General features: G+C 40.2%; 1 protein-coding gene across 1 annotated transcript; it reads right to left on the bottom strand.

Moving 5' to 3' along the window:
* Nucleotides 1-1,527: 1,527 nt before the first annotated feature.
* Nucleotides 1,528-11,693, bottom strand: LOC143852777 (putative beta-D-xylosidase 2). Its single transcript, XM_077362376.1, has 7 exons — nucleotides 11,055-11,693; nucleotides 9,247-9,534; nucleotides 5,596-5,765; nucleotides 5,401-5,498; nucleotides 4,398-4,748; nucleotides 3,135-3,548; nucleotides 1,528-2,689 (listed from the first exon to the last, which is right to left on the bottom strand). Exons 1-7 carry the CDS (start codon nucleotides 11,442-11,444, stop codon nucleotides 2,079-2,081), a joined length of 2,322 nt encoding a protein of 773 aa, XP_077218491.1. The 5' UTR covers nucleotides 11,445-11,693; the 3' UTR covers nucleotides 1,528-2,078.
* Between the last annotated feature and the right edge of the window lie 5,412 nt (nucleotides 11,694-17,105).

Here is a 17,105-nt window from a genome sequence, read left to right as displayed (position 1 = left end):
TGCATCCTTTGAGATACAGGCCATGAAAAGTAACAGTGCAGATAAGCAAGAAGAACTGAAACCAATAGCAAAAGTGAAGAATACCTATCTACGAAGTAAGGAAAAAAATACAAATGCTGTAACGAATAGGTGCACAAAATAGTAAAAAAGAAACAAATTGCTAGGCTTATAACAATCTTCTAGTCTGAACACAATATATAAACAAGCATTCGCCTGGGAGAAACAAGGATTTCACGTGTAGACTGCCCAAGATAAATAGTTACATAGTTGTCAACCTGTGACATGACTTGTGACTCGACTTCTTAATTTTATGACTCGTGACTCGACTCGACTCGTAACTCGTAAGAGTTTTTTAAGAATAACATAAATTTAGTTGAAAAAATATAATTATATGAGAAATTAAATGGTGCCCGGCCTGGAGTAGCGTCAAGGTGGTACTTCAAAAGTACCACCCTTGATATTTGATCCAACAGCAGCCTCTTAAAAAGTGTGGTGCTGTTAGATCAAATATCAAGAGTGGTAGCTTTTTTACGCAACTTGACGGTCGGGCATCATATAAAAACTCTAATTATATATATAAAAAGGTGAAGCATGTAAAAAATATAACCCAATAGCACATAGATAAGCTACAGTGCGAATCGCTGAGATTCCTTGATTGTTTTTCTAAACGATCCAAAATTAGTGTGAATCGTCGGTTTCCTTTGAGGTTTATGCTCTCTTTTTTTTAATAAAAATGAGCCTTCCCTACCAAATCTCTAAATCAGATATTGTATTTAAGCATTTGAATCTTGAAACTCAGAGCCTCCGTATCTAGAGCAGAAACTCCAAGCTTTCTTTTGAGGTTAATATACTCTCGCTGCTTATGTATTCACCTTTCGTATGTTAGAGCAGAATCTCGGAGCCTACATTCGCTGCATATTTTGGAAACCACTATAATTCATTGTTAAGATCATCCTATGGCAAATTTTTGGGCACAATCTATTTTCTTTATTGCCCCTCAAATGGACGGCTCAGATCATCCTATTCTTGGCCATCAGATGGACGGTTTGGATCATCCTGTGGTGTAAGCTGTACACTTCTTTTTTCAAAAATACATGATTTTATTGGGCCACTTAGAGGGGCTGAAAGAACTTCCTCCAACCCGGGTTGGAGTGGAGTTGACAATTTTACGGTGTGAAATATAACGCCCTATTTAGGAGTAAAAAAACAGGTTGCTTTTTAAGATAAAATTTTATTAGGGGTACAACTTGGGTTGGGCTCAACCTGAATCCGACCGATTCAACCCGATTTTGGCTCAGGTTGTGTTGGCATTTTCTTGGGTTGGGTTTGGTTGGGTTAGGGTTCGGAAAAGCCAACCCGATTTAAATTCTGGTTGGGTTAGGGTTGAGGTTGAGGCCTTGGTAACCCGACCCTTACGTCGAAAGAAACGAAACGTGGGCAGGCATCTCGTTCGCCTTCATCGCAAGCTCAAATGAGCACACAAAAAAGGACCCAAATTCTCAAACATATTTAAAATAAAAATAGAAATGCACAACATAATTGGTAAATTGGAACTAATTATTTTATTTAGAGACCTTATTAGTCTAACATCCCGCGTGAAAAATCAAAAACCAAATGCATGTGAATAGGCTCCCTTGCCGTTCTGGAGCAACAAATACAATGACATGGTGGTGAACCTTTTATGAAATATGTGTTATTTTCACAATGGCTAGAGCTCAATGACAACCTTTTTTTTGGCCCACCGGCTCTTAACATTCCTTTCTTCTTTAGTGGTCTTCAATTACAAATATAATTAAGATAGGAAAAGACATAAATACCCTTTTGTATTTCTTTCAATTGACAGGCATGTTCTTCAGCCATCAAATTTTGATGGGCTATTATTCTTTTCATTACTATTGACGGGGTTTTGAATTTTGGGGTTATTTGAATCATCTTCCCAAAAAAATCGAAGTGGGGTTTTAAAATTTATTATGCTTAGCTTCCAGGTTATGCCAGTCAATTGGAGAAGTGTGAAGGAGGACATGGTTGTCATTGCAAGAAAGGCACGTGGGCATACCTGTCAATCCCCCTTCGAACGACTACGATCCGATCTTGAACAAACGGACGGATTCTGCTTGGAGAGAGACAGAGTGGGTCAGATCGTCGATATGAAGACTATGGTCTCCAATTGGAATTCTTCGAATTCCATACTTATCAACCACACTGAGGTGCTTGCAAACGTGTATTCCAACCATGACTCGAGTCTGGGACTTGGAGGGCACGTGTACCTTTTCGAAGGCCACCAATTGTTTCTGTGGGGCCCATTGCCCTACTGGTGGGGTGGAGAAGACGAGCAATGTGTGGGACCCATCCATATCACCAATGTTCTTCACATCTACATGTAGGTCGAGCGAGAGCCCTTTACACCTAGCATGTGTGACCCTAACGGCCCGATCAGTGTTGGTGGAATTTTGAGAGGGGGCACGTCGGCCGTCTAGCTGTATTGAGAGGGTAGTAGGGGCTTGGGCTATGGCATGGACAAAGTGAGTGTAGCCTAAACCGTGCCCAAATGGGTAGACCACTTCACCCTTGTAGAACCTGTAGGTCCTTCCAGGGTAGCCCTTCGATGGGTTCGCCCGCATGTCCATGTTTGTCATTGGCACTTTCTCCACGTACGCTTGGGGGTACCATGTCACTGGTAGCTTGCCTCCTGTATACATGAGGGCATTTTACTCATTCTCATTGTCAAGGACAACTTAGGCTCTGTTTTATATGGGCTCTGTGGCACCACTTGGGCAATGTTTATTGTTTGGCAGCCATGAAAGTTTTTTCCATATTATATTGGGCCCTGACGTAGATATGGGGTGCTAAGAAAATCTTCTCCATAGGATGATGATTTTAACCCTCCGATCTATCGAGGTTCCTGTGCTATGCCATCCATTTTAAACCTCAACAAATTGGAGGGTTAGAAACACCTCGTGGAGAAGATTTTCTGGGCACACCCTATCAGAGTCCAGCCCAACAAACGAATGGGTTGGATCACCCGAACAATGTTGGCCCACCATAATTTCTCTGCTTAGAATGCATTAAACAAGAAAGAAAAACCATTTGAATCGCCAAGGTTGATCTGATTAACTACCAAAGTGCCATCATACCTGGATTGAATTTTCCGAAGACTACATCGGCGATGGCTCTTCCACCGGCCTGGCCGGGGTAGCCCACCCAGAGGATGGCGGCAATCCTAGGATCGTTCTTGGCGAATGTAACATCGATCGGTCCACCACTCATGAGGACCAAAACAGTGGGGCCCCTGGATGCCATGGAGACTTTAGAGATGAGCTCTTGTTGGCGTCCCGGTAGGAGCAGCCCATCCCTGTCTCTGCTCTCGGCCTCTATCGATTGGTCGAGCCCCATGACCAAGATCGTGGCATCGGCATTGCGGGCCGTAGCCATTGCGGCACCGAATTGGCTGTCATCGGTGCAAGCCACGGTCCTACACCCCGGTTGGTGAATGGTCTTGGCGTAGCTCCCTATCCCTTGAAGGGGTGTCGTATATCCGCATGGAACACCTGAAAAAAAAACAGAAGCAAATTATGATGTGGAGATGTCTTGATATTTGTACCCTAGAAACAAATATTTGCCTCCAAAATTTCTCCAGAAGTATATATTTGGAGAGATTTTAAAATTCTTTGTTACTTATAGGTTTATACAAGGAAAAAAAAAGCGGAAAAATAAATTATTTAAAAGATGAATGCTAGACTCACAGGCACCCTTGCAAAGGACGAGTGAAAGGGTGCCCTCATTGGTCGATTTGCATTTATGATGGCACAAAATATTACGATTTGTGGATATTGACCAATTAAGGAGCCCTTTCACCTATTTTTTGTAAGGGCGCTTGTGACTCTAGCATTCCTCTATTTAAAAATATATGAAAATGCATTGTTATAGAAAATTTTAAAAAAAAATTATAAAATAAAGATATCATAAACTTATCATGATATTTAATTTTTCAATAAAAGATAAAAAATGAAAGTATCACATATGTTTAAAATCCTAGAATTATTTTAGTGGTTTAATTATCATTTTATCAAAGGGCAGTGATAAATTCACCCCCTTAAAAGAAGAATACACCCCCTTTTAACAGAAATAGTTAGTAGTTAGGATGGGTGGGGAAGCTAGCATTAACTCCAAAGCAGTAAAACTTAACCGTTTCTGTTAAAAGGGGGTGGATTCTTCTTTTACGGGGGTGAATTTATCAATGCCTTTTATCAAAATGTCATGCTAAAATTGTAATATTTTGAAAAAGTACTTGGGACTTTTATAGACGAGATTTTATACTATGAGGGCTTACACCGTATAAAATCTCTTAACTTATTATTAGAAACGATAACTAGTATAAACTGAAATAATGAGCTTACCGGCATAGTTCCCGATCATTGTAACGGTGACATCGGAGTTGGGTCCGATAACGGCGATGGTACGAAAACGGGCAGGTGAGAGGGGCAGTGCCTGCCCGCGATTCTCCAGCAGGACTATGCCTTGCCGGGCAGCTTCGAGGGCAAGCTCTTGGTTGCCCGGGGTGCACACTTGGCGTGGGCCCAGGTGACCAAAGGGCTGCCTAGATGGCTCCCCGTCAAACATCCCCAACCTCATCTGGACCGCCAGGGTATTGGCCAGGGCTGCGTTCACGTCTCCTTCACTCAGCTTCCCCAGCCGTATGGCGTTTTGCGTGTGGATTGCTAGAAAGGGCCCACAATCCAAATCCAGACCTGTTTTTACATTACAATTTAAGAATTGGAGAACCAAAATTAGTAACTGGTAGTTTCACATGGTATCAGAGCCAAAGGCCCGGGGTTCAAACCTCATTGGTAGCAAAAATTCACTAGTAATGGCCAACCCAAAAGAGGGGCCACATAAGCCACGTGTAGGCCAGCCCTAAAAAGGAGAGGTCACTCGTGAATGGGATTGTTAAACTATAAAAGATTAAATAACGCCTTCTCCAACACCTTAAGCTTTTGGAGTTACTGGTTGTTTCACATTTAAGCTCTTTTCACATGATGCTAAACTTGATTCACATGGTAGCTCAAACCTCCTTGATGTGAAAAATCCATAGAATGGTCAACCCAAAAGAGGGGCCACATGTGCCATGTGTAGGCCAACTCAAAGAAAGAGGGGGAGTGTTAAAGTAAAGAACAATAAAAAAACGCCCTTCTCCAACATCTTTAGCTTTTGGAGTAACTGGTAGTTTCTCAATCCACTCATGACTCATGGATAATAAGAAGTAAAATGTAGAATACAAGAAAAGAGATTTGCACTCTTATGTGTATATTTCAAAATAAATAGAAGGGTGTCCCATCAAAAGTGAGGGATTAAAATGAAATGACTAAAATACCTTCAGCAGGGAGAAGAGGGAGAACTCACCTGCTTTAATGGCATATGCGGCAGCCTCTTCCGGCGTAGACGTGTAGCGTTGGTAGTCGAAGAAGACGCCAACTGAGTCGCAGTCCGAGACGATATAGCTATAAAACCCCATCAAAATCATAGTTTTTATTAGTATTTATTACCTCGCGTGGGATTGGAATTGAACATGGATGCAAACGGATGATGTAATCTCACCCGTTGAGACCCCAAGCGGCTCGGATGGTGTTCCGGAGAAAATTCGGATTGGCACAGGTTGGGACCCCATTCACCTGGTTGTAAGAGCACATTACACTAGCCACCTTCCCTTCTACCACACACTCCTTGAATGGAACATTGTACGTGTCCTCTAGGTCTTGCTTGCTAACCTATTACATCCATTTGAAAATCACACGTGTGAGGACTGGTCATACTGATGGTCATACACACGAGCAGGTAATGCAGAGAGATTGTAAACAATAGGCAAATGATACTTCCACCTTCTTTTGTTTAAGCTTTTCATGAAAATAATTGCATCTTCAGCTCCTCTTTTTGGCCTTTTATTGAAAATAAAACTAATACTTGGGGAGAGACAAACAAAAGGGGTGGAAATGTGGGAATGGGAGTGGGAGTGGGATTTCCCTGTCCGAAGAATAGTAGTAACAACAAATAGTAATACTTATAATTATAATAGGGAGTTGATATTTCCGCTCCCATTTTAGACCAATCCACTCCAAGTTACTTTTTCACCCTAGCAAATGAAAAGAACACCCTTGTGATATGTTCTATTATCTTCACATGCCAAATTTGCCCCTGATTGCTTCGAGCAATGGCCAACGTCATAAGCCACAAAAACGTATCGAGGGCAGCGCGTATCGAACGGTTAGGATCATCCTATCGAGAAGGTTTTCCGGTATGGACTATCAACGGTGGGACCAACAAATGAACGGCTTAGATTATCCAAATAAGTATTGAGGGCAGCACGTATCATGTAAAATCTCAGGTATAAAAGCGTTGCTTTGGCAAAAACCCTAATTTCATTGTTTTGGGGATTGAGGAGTTGCAGCAAAAATGGTATTCGTCTAAAACTGATTACTCTTTTTTCATGGAAATTCCTATTTTTGTTTCACTGATTTCTTTAATCCGTCTCTTCATCATTTTTTCTCCTTCTCGATGTGTGTTTATTTATATGTATTTCTTTTTAATATTTATTTCTATGTGTGTTTCTGACCATGAAAGCTTGTAGAGATAACTTATATTGAGAATGATTATATGTTGTGATTTTATTTTGATGGGCCATGGCTTTCATGATCGGAGCACATAAACTACCATGTGCGTCCTTCGCCCTCTCTATCTCGCTATGTTCGTCCTTTTGATTTTCTAATTTGGTCTAACAAAAATGAAGCAAAGTTTTTCAACGGAAGGAATTTCGGAGCTCACCGAGATCATCGAGCTCGTTAGCACTAATAGCTTAGAACAAATTGCAGAACTCTATCAACCATCTATTCCTTCATATGTCACGTATGAAAATAAAATGAAGACAGATGTTTTAGGATTGGCCCAAATAGCGAGTGAAAATAGGCGGCTCTCTTATGAACTTTAGCATACAAAGACATGACTATTGAGTGAGATTAAGCTGCTTGTTGATTTTTATACATGCGTGTACTTTCCGTTGATGTATGAAAATCTATGGCTGCCAACACTGGTTGTACAAGAATTTTGTTTACTTTTGCACAAAACTTTCCTATTTACCCTTTTGATTCATGAAATAATGATACCCCACCAACAACCAACCAACCAACAATTTCATCTGTTTTTTGTCTTTTACTGGAAATAAATAAACATATTATTTTTGTTGATGCTTGAAAATATATTTGGCATGTACTAAAAGAAATAACGATCTCTTCTAGATTTTCTAATAGGATACCCCACCAAAAACGGGTTGATGCAGTCATTGTTAAGATAACAGGGGCAAATTTGGCATCAATGTGTTTTTGTGGCTTATGACGTTGACCATCTGCTTAAAGCAATCAAGGGCAAATTTGACATGTGAAGATAATAGAACATGCTACGAGGGTGTTCTTGTCATTTGCTAGGGTGAAAAAGTAACTTGGAGTGGATTGGTCTAAAAGGGGAGCGGAAATATCAGCTCCCTTATAATAATAATGGGCAATGATCCAGTGTAAAGCACATGCATGATGGGGCCTGTAATTATAATTATTTTTTTTTCACTAATAGTAGTGGCGGAGCCAGGATTTATGCATAAGGGGGGCAAGCTTATACATGCTTATACATAAGGGGGGCAGGCCTTCAAATCTTAAAGGGTGCTGGGCCCACTTGAGTTGGGCCTATTAAAGATTTGGCCCAACTCAACAGGGGCAATTGCCCCCCTTATGCTATTTGTAGCTCCGCCCCTGAGTCTAGTACTCTTCAGGGCAATCTTAATTTATAGTATCATTTCTCTATTAATGAAATAATAATAGAAGGAAAACAATTATAAGATAACACTTGTGTCAGGGTGGTCCAAAACGCCCTTCTAATGTAACCATGTGTACCAACACAGAGGTATACTACTCATTTTATGTAAGAGATTGCAAATAACTTGCCATAAAAATGTCCCTAATGTAAAATTGGGTAAGTCCCATAATAGTCAGGGTTGTTAGAAAGCTCTCCTTATTATAAGACTTCTGCCAAGAAGATGTGATTCTTTTTCACTACTTATGAAATGACTACTTAAGAAAATAGTGATAATTGCCAAATGTAAAATTGACTACTTATGAAATGACTACTTATAAAATTGGGTAAGTCACATTGTAGGAACTGACTAAAGAGCCTTCATTCCAGCTTTCAATTGCTTACTTTTTTCCCAATTGTAACTAAAATAATGTTATAATAACGAAGGAATTCTTGTAGGCATCATATGGACCATTCATTATTGACCGTTGATATTTCAAGGCTCCGATCAGAGGGTTGGGGTGTAACCAACTATTTAGACATGGGACTTATATGGTGGGCCCTTTCACGAATGTGTGGGGGCAACACACATCAATGGCCGACAAAGAAAGGCCGGTAAAAGAGTATAAGGGAATCTAGTCGATAAAATATAGTTAGGATAGGATAAGCGATAAGATCATTTAAACCGATGATTCTGCAGCTTTACAGCCGAGCCAAATATGGACAACCCACCGGCCTGGTGGCCCACTGAGCTGGTGGGCCACACCCAACCCATGTAGAAAGAGACCAGTTTGACAATGAGTAGTGCCATTATCAAAATATAGAAGTGCGGACTATGAAAGAAAGGGAACTGATATCAGCACAACCATGTTTTAATAATTACCATGGTTTTAAATTTCGACCGAATTCGGAAATTTTGGATTTCGGTAAGCACCGAAAACAAAATTGGGAATACCCGAAACAGAGCTTATTTCAGCTGAAATTTTGAAATTTTAAATGTAATATTATTTTAAGAGCAGTGATAATTAAATCGACCCCCAAATATCTTAAATCGACTCCCTATGTGTCTTTCTAACTCCTCTGGGTTAGAAAGAGAAAGAGGAGAGATATAGACACATAGGGGGTCGATTTATCACTCCCTTATTTTAATTGGTGTATCGGATTTCAGCCGAAATTTCAGGAAATATTTCAATTTCGGTGAGGACCGAAATGCACTCCAAAATTGAAATTTGAAATCATAATAATTACACTAACCCATCTTGTCTTTTACGATTGAAAGAGCTGTCAAAGATTATTACAGTTCTAAAAAAGCTCGCACAAGCCGATTAGAAAAGAAAAGACAAGCTAAGTTTGTGCAATTATCAAAACATGGTTGTGCTGATAATATTTCCCAGAAAAAAAAATAGTTATTTTTACCTGGGCGTTGAAATGGAATCGATCGTAGCCATCCCAGTTATCGAGGTCGTAGGCGGTGAAGTGTTTGCAACAGGCCGCTACCTTTAACCGGTTATTGCCCTTTCCGTGCGGCTCTTGTAGGCCACGTACGTAGCTTGCCGCATATTTACCGGCTACAACCGGGTCCTCACCGGGAGTCTCCTGTCCTCGGCCCCACCTTGGGTCACGGAATATGTTCACGTTTGGGCTCCAGTACGTAAGCCCAGCTTTCCCTCCGTTGTACATCGCTCGAGCTTCATCCGACACCACCTGCTCAACACAGACAAAATTAGTCAGTTTCTGCTATTTTGCGCTCGCTCTTATTTGGGGCCCGCATACGGTATGATTCCGAAGAGAGATAGTCAGAAAGTCTAAAAGCAAAATCATTTGTGGACCCCGTTTGTTTTGATATTCGCACTCCTTTTGTTACATCTTTTGTCGTTGGTTTTATCGGGCTGTGAAGTTCCAGACTGATGTCATGTCTCATGAACCTCGGCTGCGGGCAAACGTGGCTGCTCGAAAGTACTAAAATACCCATCAAATATAACTCACGTGAATTGTGTCCATACTAGAAAACTTTTTTTTTTTGGAAACCTACAAGAATACCCCACAGCAAAACGTAATCCCCCAAAATATTCTTAAGGCAGATGAATTTTTCACCCCCTGTGGGATCATGCGCCCCCCTCTTGACATGAATTGTGGGCAGACTTTCGGCGCAATCCCGGCTTCCAGCCGGGCGCCCCTTTAGGAGCGGTTTAGTAATGCTTTTTGGCATCAAATCACATTAAAAGAGGGGCGCATAATCCTACGGGAGGTGTGGGGGTGAAAAAATATCGCCCTGTCCACACTTTTGTACTTTAAATATCTATTTTCTTTACAGAATTGTATTAACATAGCAAAAGAGAAAACCCTAAAATCTCTCCTATCCAAGGTATCATTAATCCTATCTAAAGTTTATCTCTCTCTCTCTCTCTCTAAATATATATAGCTTTATGACTTTATCTATCTATCTCTCTATAAGAGAATCCATCTCCCTCCCACCATACGGAATCTCCTTTTTATTTGATACACTCAATAACAGAAGTAAGTCTCTATGTTTCTCTCTCTTTTCAGGGATTTGTCTCTTGCTACAGGGGGTTTTAGTAGTTTTCCTTCTTTTTTTTTGTATAAAACTGGTATTTGAAGCTGATATTTTAACATTTTCTCCTACTGGCTGTTCATAGATAGCCAGGAATTGAAACAGCCCAACAATCACATTAAAATAAAGTGTTTGACAAAGGGAAGCGTGCAATTATTAAAATAACGGGGTGCAAATATCATCTTTAACAATATTTAAATATGATATAAATGCTCCTCCCGACCCACTCCTCTATTTTTTTTTCACCCCACGTGAACACTGTAGTGGTGGTGGTTGTTTATAGAAACCCAAAGAAAGAAAAAGGTAGACAGAATACTCACTTCGTTCTTGTGATTGGATACCTAATTGGCACAACCATGTTTTGATAATTGTACTAACGTAACTTGTCTCTTCTGTTATAATTGGCTTTTGCGAGCCTTTTTTTAGAATTGTGATAACCTTTGACAGCAGGTTAAATATTAAAAGGCAAGGTGAGTTAGTGCAATTATCAAAACATGGTTCTGCCAATATAGCTACGGTTAGGACTTATTCCCAAGTCTTTTACTGGGCAGACGGGGTAACATTACATTAAATGACGAAACTACTAGCTCTTCATTAATGTCTGAGACTAAAAAAAAAAAAAAAGTTTAGAGCAAAATTCGAATTTCCTCACCCGTCCGATTTCTTCCCAGAGAGAGGCGTTGAAGGAAGCAGCGGTGGAGATGACCTGAGGGAAGCTTGTGGCCCCGGGAAAATTCCCACCAAAGGAGGTACCGGGTCCCACATTGGAGACCCCATGGAGGGCCTCGGACCACCACTCATAGCCTTGAATCCCGAGCCTAGGGACGGGTGCCGCGTTGTTTACGAGTAATCGGATCTTCTCATCCAACGTCAGCCGTCCGATCAGGTCACTAACTCGTTGGGAGTCCGATAAGGAAGTCCGACAGAATGGGAAGTTTATTGCATTCCCTACACAAGCAAATGAAGGACGGGACTCTGCCACATGGAAGGCTATGAAGAAGAGGAAGAGAGAGAGAATGGTGAAGGTTGGGGGTTTGGCCATTTGAGACAGAGTGAGAATAGAAAGGGAAAGATGTGTTTGTTTGAAGAGAAAGGGTTGGAGTTTATATAGGAGCACGATGACGTTGGACTGTTTTTTATGATTGGATTTCCACGTTGGCTTTTGTTGTTGAAGAGACGCAAGAACTGCTTTTTGAGGAAAAGAAAGATTCTAAGCTTAGAGAGATAGAGAAAGATTACTAAGTTTTTACTGTAATGGTCTCTTGGCAAGTTTACATTGTCGTGGAAACAAAGAGATTCAAGAGAATGAAAGATTATATACCGTTTATATAAGGAGGGTTTGGAAGTATCCTTGGTTTAAGAGAAATTACGAGCTTACCTTTGTCTGATGGAAATTATCACGGGTGCAACTTGGGTTGGGTTCAGAGGGGTGCAACTTGGGTCGGGCACCTGAACCCAACAGGTTCAACCCGATTTTGGCTGGGGTTGGGTTGGGTTGGGTTGGGTTAGAGCCAACCCGATTTAATTTCGGGTTGTGTTAGGGTTGAGGCCTCGGCAACCTGACCCGACCCAACCCGAACCCGACCTCCGTCTTCTAATTTTATCATGATTTTCTTAGGATTATGTTTTTTCTTTGTATTTTTCTGTGTGGCCCTAGATGAACCTAACTGAACTCAACCCGAATCCAACCCGACCTGATTTGGAGGCGGGTTGTGTTAGGGTTGACCCTCCTCAACACGAGGCTCGGGTTAGGGTTGAGGGAATGGTATCTCAAGTTGGGTTAGGGTTGGCTTTAACCCGACCCGAGTTGCACCCCTAGAAATTATACAGTCATCTACACAAAATTTGCCTCTAGTAAAAGTCGTTCTTGGTTTGGATTTACAGCTCTTTTTTGGTATTGGCAGCCCTCTTTCCATTTGGAGGTCAGGTGATGCAGTGGGAAGCTAGCTTAGGGAGGTCCCACATTTGGGTTTTTGCTCTGGAAAGTCATGGCCTCCAAGCAATCAATAGTTGAACTTTTCTAGGCAAAAACCTTAAAAAAGGAAACTTGTTTTCTCTTATCCAATTATACACCCCTTAATCGAAGCGCCAAAAACCGATGAATAGTCATAGACTGATGGCCAACCTAATCGATGGAGCTGATTAGTGATTACTGACCACGGGGTGGTGGGCCATGAGTGTCCAAACTGATTGGATGTGATTATCCTTTAAGCCCTCTCTTATTTTAAGACCGAGAAATTATATGGAGGCCGCCACAAGCTGTCCTTCCCTTTTCAATTTAGCTTGTTTTTTTCCTAACAAATTTTCAATTACCAATTTCCAACAAGTTCTAAATACGTTGGGGAAGCTTAGGCTCCGTTTCTTTCGGCCTAAAATGGGCTAAAACAAATTGGCAGTGATAAATCGACCCCCAAATATCTTAAATCCTCCTCCTATTTGTCTTTCTCTCTCCTCTGTTAGAGAGAAAAAGAGGAGAGAGAAAGACACACAGGGGTCGACTTAATATATATGGGGGTTGATTTATCACTCCGCAAACAAATTTTCATTTCAAAATACGCTGGAGAAGTTTAGGCTCCCTTTCTTTTTTCCTAAGATGTGTGAAACAACCCATTACTCCAGAAGCTTAAGTCAATAGAGCTATATTAAGATTCAATCATTTATATTTCAACACATCTCCTCATAAATGACACATCTTTTTTGGGTTTGCTGTACACGTGGCACATGTGGCCCCTCTTTTAGGTTAGCTTTGATATCAAGTCAAACAACAATTACTCTGAAAGCTGTTAGAGTTGGTGTTATTCAATCATGAGCACTGCTAGGAAAACGGGATTATGTTTATCCATTTTAGGTAATTAAGAACCGGCCGAAGCTGATATACAGAAGTGTGAATGGTGGGCCCCATTTATTTTGATGTGCTTGCTGGGAGGACAAGAACTCGTTTTTCAGATCATAGTTAGCAAAGGGGAAACAAACGGGATGTGAAAATTTTGGGGATAATACGGTATTGGATAAAAAAACTTAGTAACAAAAAAACCATTTTAATACGTTTAAAATTTTCATTTACAAAAATATAGCGAGGGTCAAATTAAAAATGTGGACAAAAAAAAACCTGTCGACGTTTCATTGGAAATTGTAAGTTTTGTAATAAATACAAACAAAGTAAGCTAAAAATAAAGGGAGGGATGCCAAAGTCCTAACTCATGTGGATACACGAAAAATCTTCCAAATAAAATTAAAATTATGTAATACCTTTTGATTGATGAAGGATAGGGATTTTGTTTTAAATAAAAAAGAAAAGGTATTCGCTAGGGAACATCACATAAAGGCATTTCACGCCTGGCTGTTGCATGCGAGAGAAGCAACTTCAGATGAATTAAGTGAATAAGACACAATCTGCTGAAAATTGAGTCTCTGTGGCTGCTCTCACATGCACCAACCAGCCCGACAAATGCCTTTCTGTGATGGGGTCGAAGATGATTAATTAATACCATAAAAAATAAAAAAATAAAAAAAAATAAAAAAAACCAACGCGAAGATGATTAATTTATACAAAAAAATAAAAATAGAAGAACCATATTCGAAGAAATTCTGACTGTTAGTTGGAATGGTTTGTGGGTTCCGAATAGCTATAGTGGCTGAACCTAATAAGATAGCAATTACGACCCAAGAAGTGATAAGTACTTGGGGAGGCAATGAAATTGAAATATGCCACTGACGGGGGTAAAGCTGAAGGGAGTCCTCGCGAAAACTTGCCACAAGGGCATCCGATTGGATCCAAATCACCATAGTGCATTTATAATATATAGCACTGAAAGTAGTAAAATTAAAAGGAAAATAAATGCACTTTGATGATGAGGATCCAATTGAAGAAAAAACCTTTGACCATTGAGCTAAACGTTTAATCCCTCTATACTTGCTTTAGTAATTAGTATTTTACTGGAATAAATATAGATGGCTAGAGCCACCTTTGTGGTAACCACTAGTTCAACCGATTTGATTTTTGATTAGGACACCATGACCACATGACATGCATCTCAATGAAAACTGCACACATGTTATTTGTGTTTGGTGATAGAAACCCAATTTTCTTGTGGTGAATTGATAGAAACCCAAATTATAATTTTTAAATAAAAGTAGAATCCCAATTTTCTTGTGGTGAATTGATCTTTCTTTTCAGTATCAATAGTTGAAATTTCAGAACCACATGAAATGATCATCATGTAGATGCAAGTCAAATAATCTACTAACAAGAACATTAAAAGCTTATTGGAAATATTAATGTTAACAGATCGATGGTCTGTGGATGGTGAGTTTGATCTATTACTTTCATTAATCTTTCTTCGAATGCTTCAAGGGAGTGTTTGTCGCATTTGATTAGCTGGGGACAAGCTGTACATGAAAACAAGAAGGTGGGGACATTCATTAATCTAACAGTCAGAGTTAGTGGGTGGCGGTTAAAATGGGTATGCATTTATCCCAATTGAAAACCTTGTTTAGGTAGATGATAATAGCACTCCCTTGCTTTAATAATTGCACTCCATTTTTTATTTGTTGAATAATTCCGACCTCATTCTGATACAACGAGGCACGCCTATTACACACCACCATCGTCCATGGGTCTCACCTTTCAGTGATCTGAACCATCGATCCATTTTGGTCTTTCTTTTAGTTCTCTTATGTCCCAAAAAATCATACCAGCGATTAAATCAGGACACCTAAAAATATGTATTTTTTAGACCCATATCAATCGCCTAAATAATATTTGGAATATAAGTGAGCACACCACCCGTTAGCATCAAATTTTTTTTTTTTTTAAAGTAATGTTAAATAAGCTTTTTAAATTATTACCAAATTTCGACTGAAATTTCGGAATTTCGGTCGAAAATTTGAAATTCCAGGGTCTGAAACCGGTAGCGAAACCGAAATTTTAAACATGATCGTAAGTCGTCACTGTTTTCTTTTTAAGTTTCTTGGGAAGATCTCTCTGTCTCTCTCTCTCTCTCTCTCCACATGTTAGCATCCGACAAAAGGGTATTTAATGAAGGTTGTTTTATGGATTGGTCATTGCTGGTTTTTGGCTGCACTGTAGATAATGAATCAAGTAGCACAAACTGAGATGAGCATGTGAATAGTCAATTCAGAAGGGAAATGGGAGGGACCACACTATCCAATGTCTGAAGAGCTGGATTTAGTTGGAATTCTGTTTGGAGAGTCACTCTTGCATCATCAAACAGAGCCCTAACTACCTTCCTTATCTCAAGGAAGAAGAAGAACTTCTCTTTGTAAACAAACCTTACCCGTATGCCCCTCACGACCCCACATCCACCTTCTAAACCCATGTCATAATGTCTTGGTGGGTCCCAATTTTGCTGAGCCAGGTGTGGCACACATGGAACCCACCTAGCAATCAGGTATCTCAAAAGAATTTCTATTTCATGTCAGAATCAGGGAGTAATCAGAGGAGGGAAATAGGTATTTGATTTCTTGTTAGGTTTTTATGATGCCTTAGTCATGCCAACTTGCAATAACTTTTATTTATATGTGTGGATATAGATTGAAATTGAATAACCGAACACTGGAAAAGTGGAGATGCATTGATAAATGCTTTGAAATAAGTCAATAACGATTGATGAGAGAGAGAGAGAGAGAGAGAGAGAGAGAGAGAGAGAGAGAGAGAGAGAGATATGGAATGAGCCCAAATTGCCTCATTGGGTGATACAAGTTGTGGCCCCTAGAGATAGATATGGATATAGAGAGAGAGAGTAAGAGGTGTACTGAGCCCAATTGTCTTATTGGGTGATACAAGATGTGGGCCCACATATAATTTGTGACAACTTGCATGGGGTGATGATATGTTGCTATCTTCCAACGTTGCATGAAGCCACTGTGACTCATAATCAGTGCCAAAGTGTTGGGGTTTTCTTTTCTTTTGTTTATGGTTGTATCAATTACACTGGGGACATATGTTAGCTTATCCAAAAGGCACTTGCTGATCTTATGGGATAGCTTTGCTGACAAACCATTAAATTTCTCCTTATCCGTAGGTTTTTCAGTTACTTGGAACTCTCCCTTGCGTTCTCATCTGAAAATTATTGTGACTAGCTACGGCATTGGATTTTTTTCCCTTAATGATAAGGCTGAACATACGTGAAGGAGCATTTCTTGTAAGATGTCTTCTTCTGGGGGTCCACCAAACTAATTAACTATATAGGTGCTCCTCTAACTCCTATTGGTGGAAAGCTATGGGCCCACAAAGGCTACATGTGAGAACTTTTGTGGGTCCCATCTCATTTCATGGAGAACGCTTCAATTGGTAGTCTGATATGACTACTGTCCTTATCCTTCGCCTGAGAGTAGAGAAGGGAACAAGTGTGTCAATGTCGTGTTGCCCCTTGTAACGTGTACAAACCTTTCTCCACAGTCTTATCATATACAATAGAGACTTGGAGAGTCTCCAACTAGAGTTATAAATTGGGGTCTAGGACCCACAAACAACCTAGTAGAGGAACCGGCAAACGTCTTCTCGTCCCTTCGATTTGTGCATATATTTTTAGGGATTTGCTAGATAATTTTGCAGAAAGCTACTTTGTGGCTCACTTTTGCAGAAGAGAACGGCCACCTCAGATGAATTAAATGAATAAGATAAAATCTGCTGAAAAGTGAGCCTATGTGGCTGAGTGAGTCGAGAAATGGTGCATTGGGA

The sequence above is a fragment of the Tasmannia lanceolata genome, unplaced genomic scaffold, assembly GCF_043159265.1.
Source record: "Tasmannia lanceolata isolate RefF3 unplaced genomic scaffold, GAP_Taslan_0.1 ptg000019l, whole genome shotgun sequence".
Lineage (NCBI taxonomy): Eukaryota > Viridiplantae > Streptophyta > Magnoliopsida > Canellales > Winteraceae > Tasmannia > Tasmannia lanceolata.
Note: the sequence above shows the minus strand (reverse complement) of the source record. Positions and strands in the feature narration are given on the sequence as shown.

Coding starts and splice junctions, on each gene's coding strand:
- LOC143852777 (XM_077362376.1), bottom strand. CDS start 11,444: ATGGCCAAACCCCCAACCTTCACCATTCTCTCTCTCTTCCTCTTCTTC. Junction 4,749..5,400: donor CGCATATGCCATTAAAGCAG/GTGAGTTCTCCC, acceptor ATGTAAAAACAG/GTCTGGATTTGGATTGTGGG. Junction 2,690..3,134: donor CTTCGGAAAATTCAATCCAG/GTATGATGGCAC, acceptor TCATGTATACAG/GAGGCAAGCTACCAGTGACA.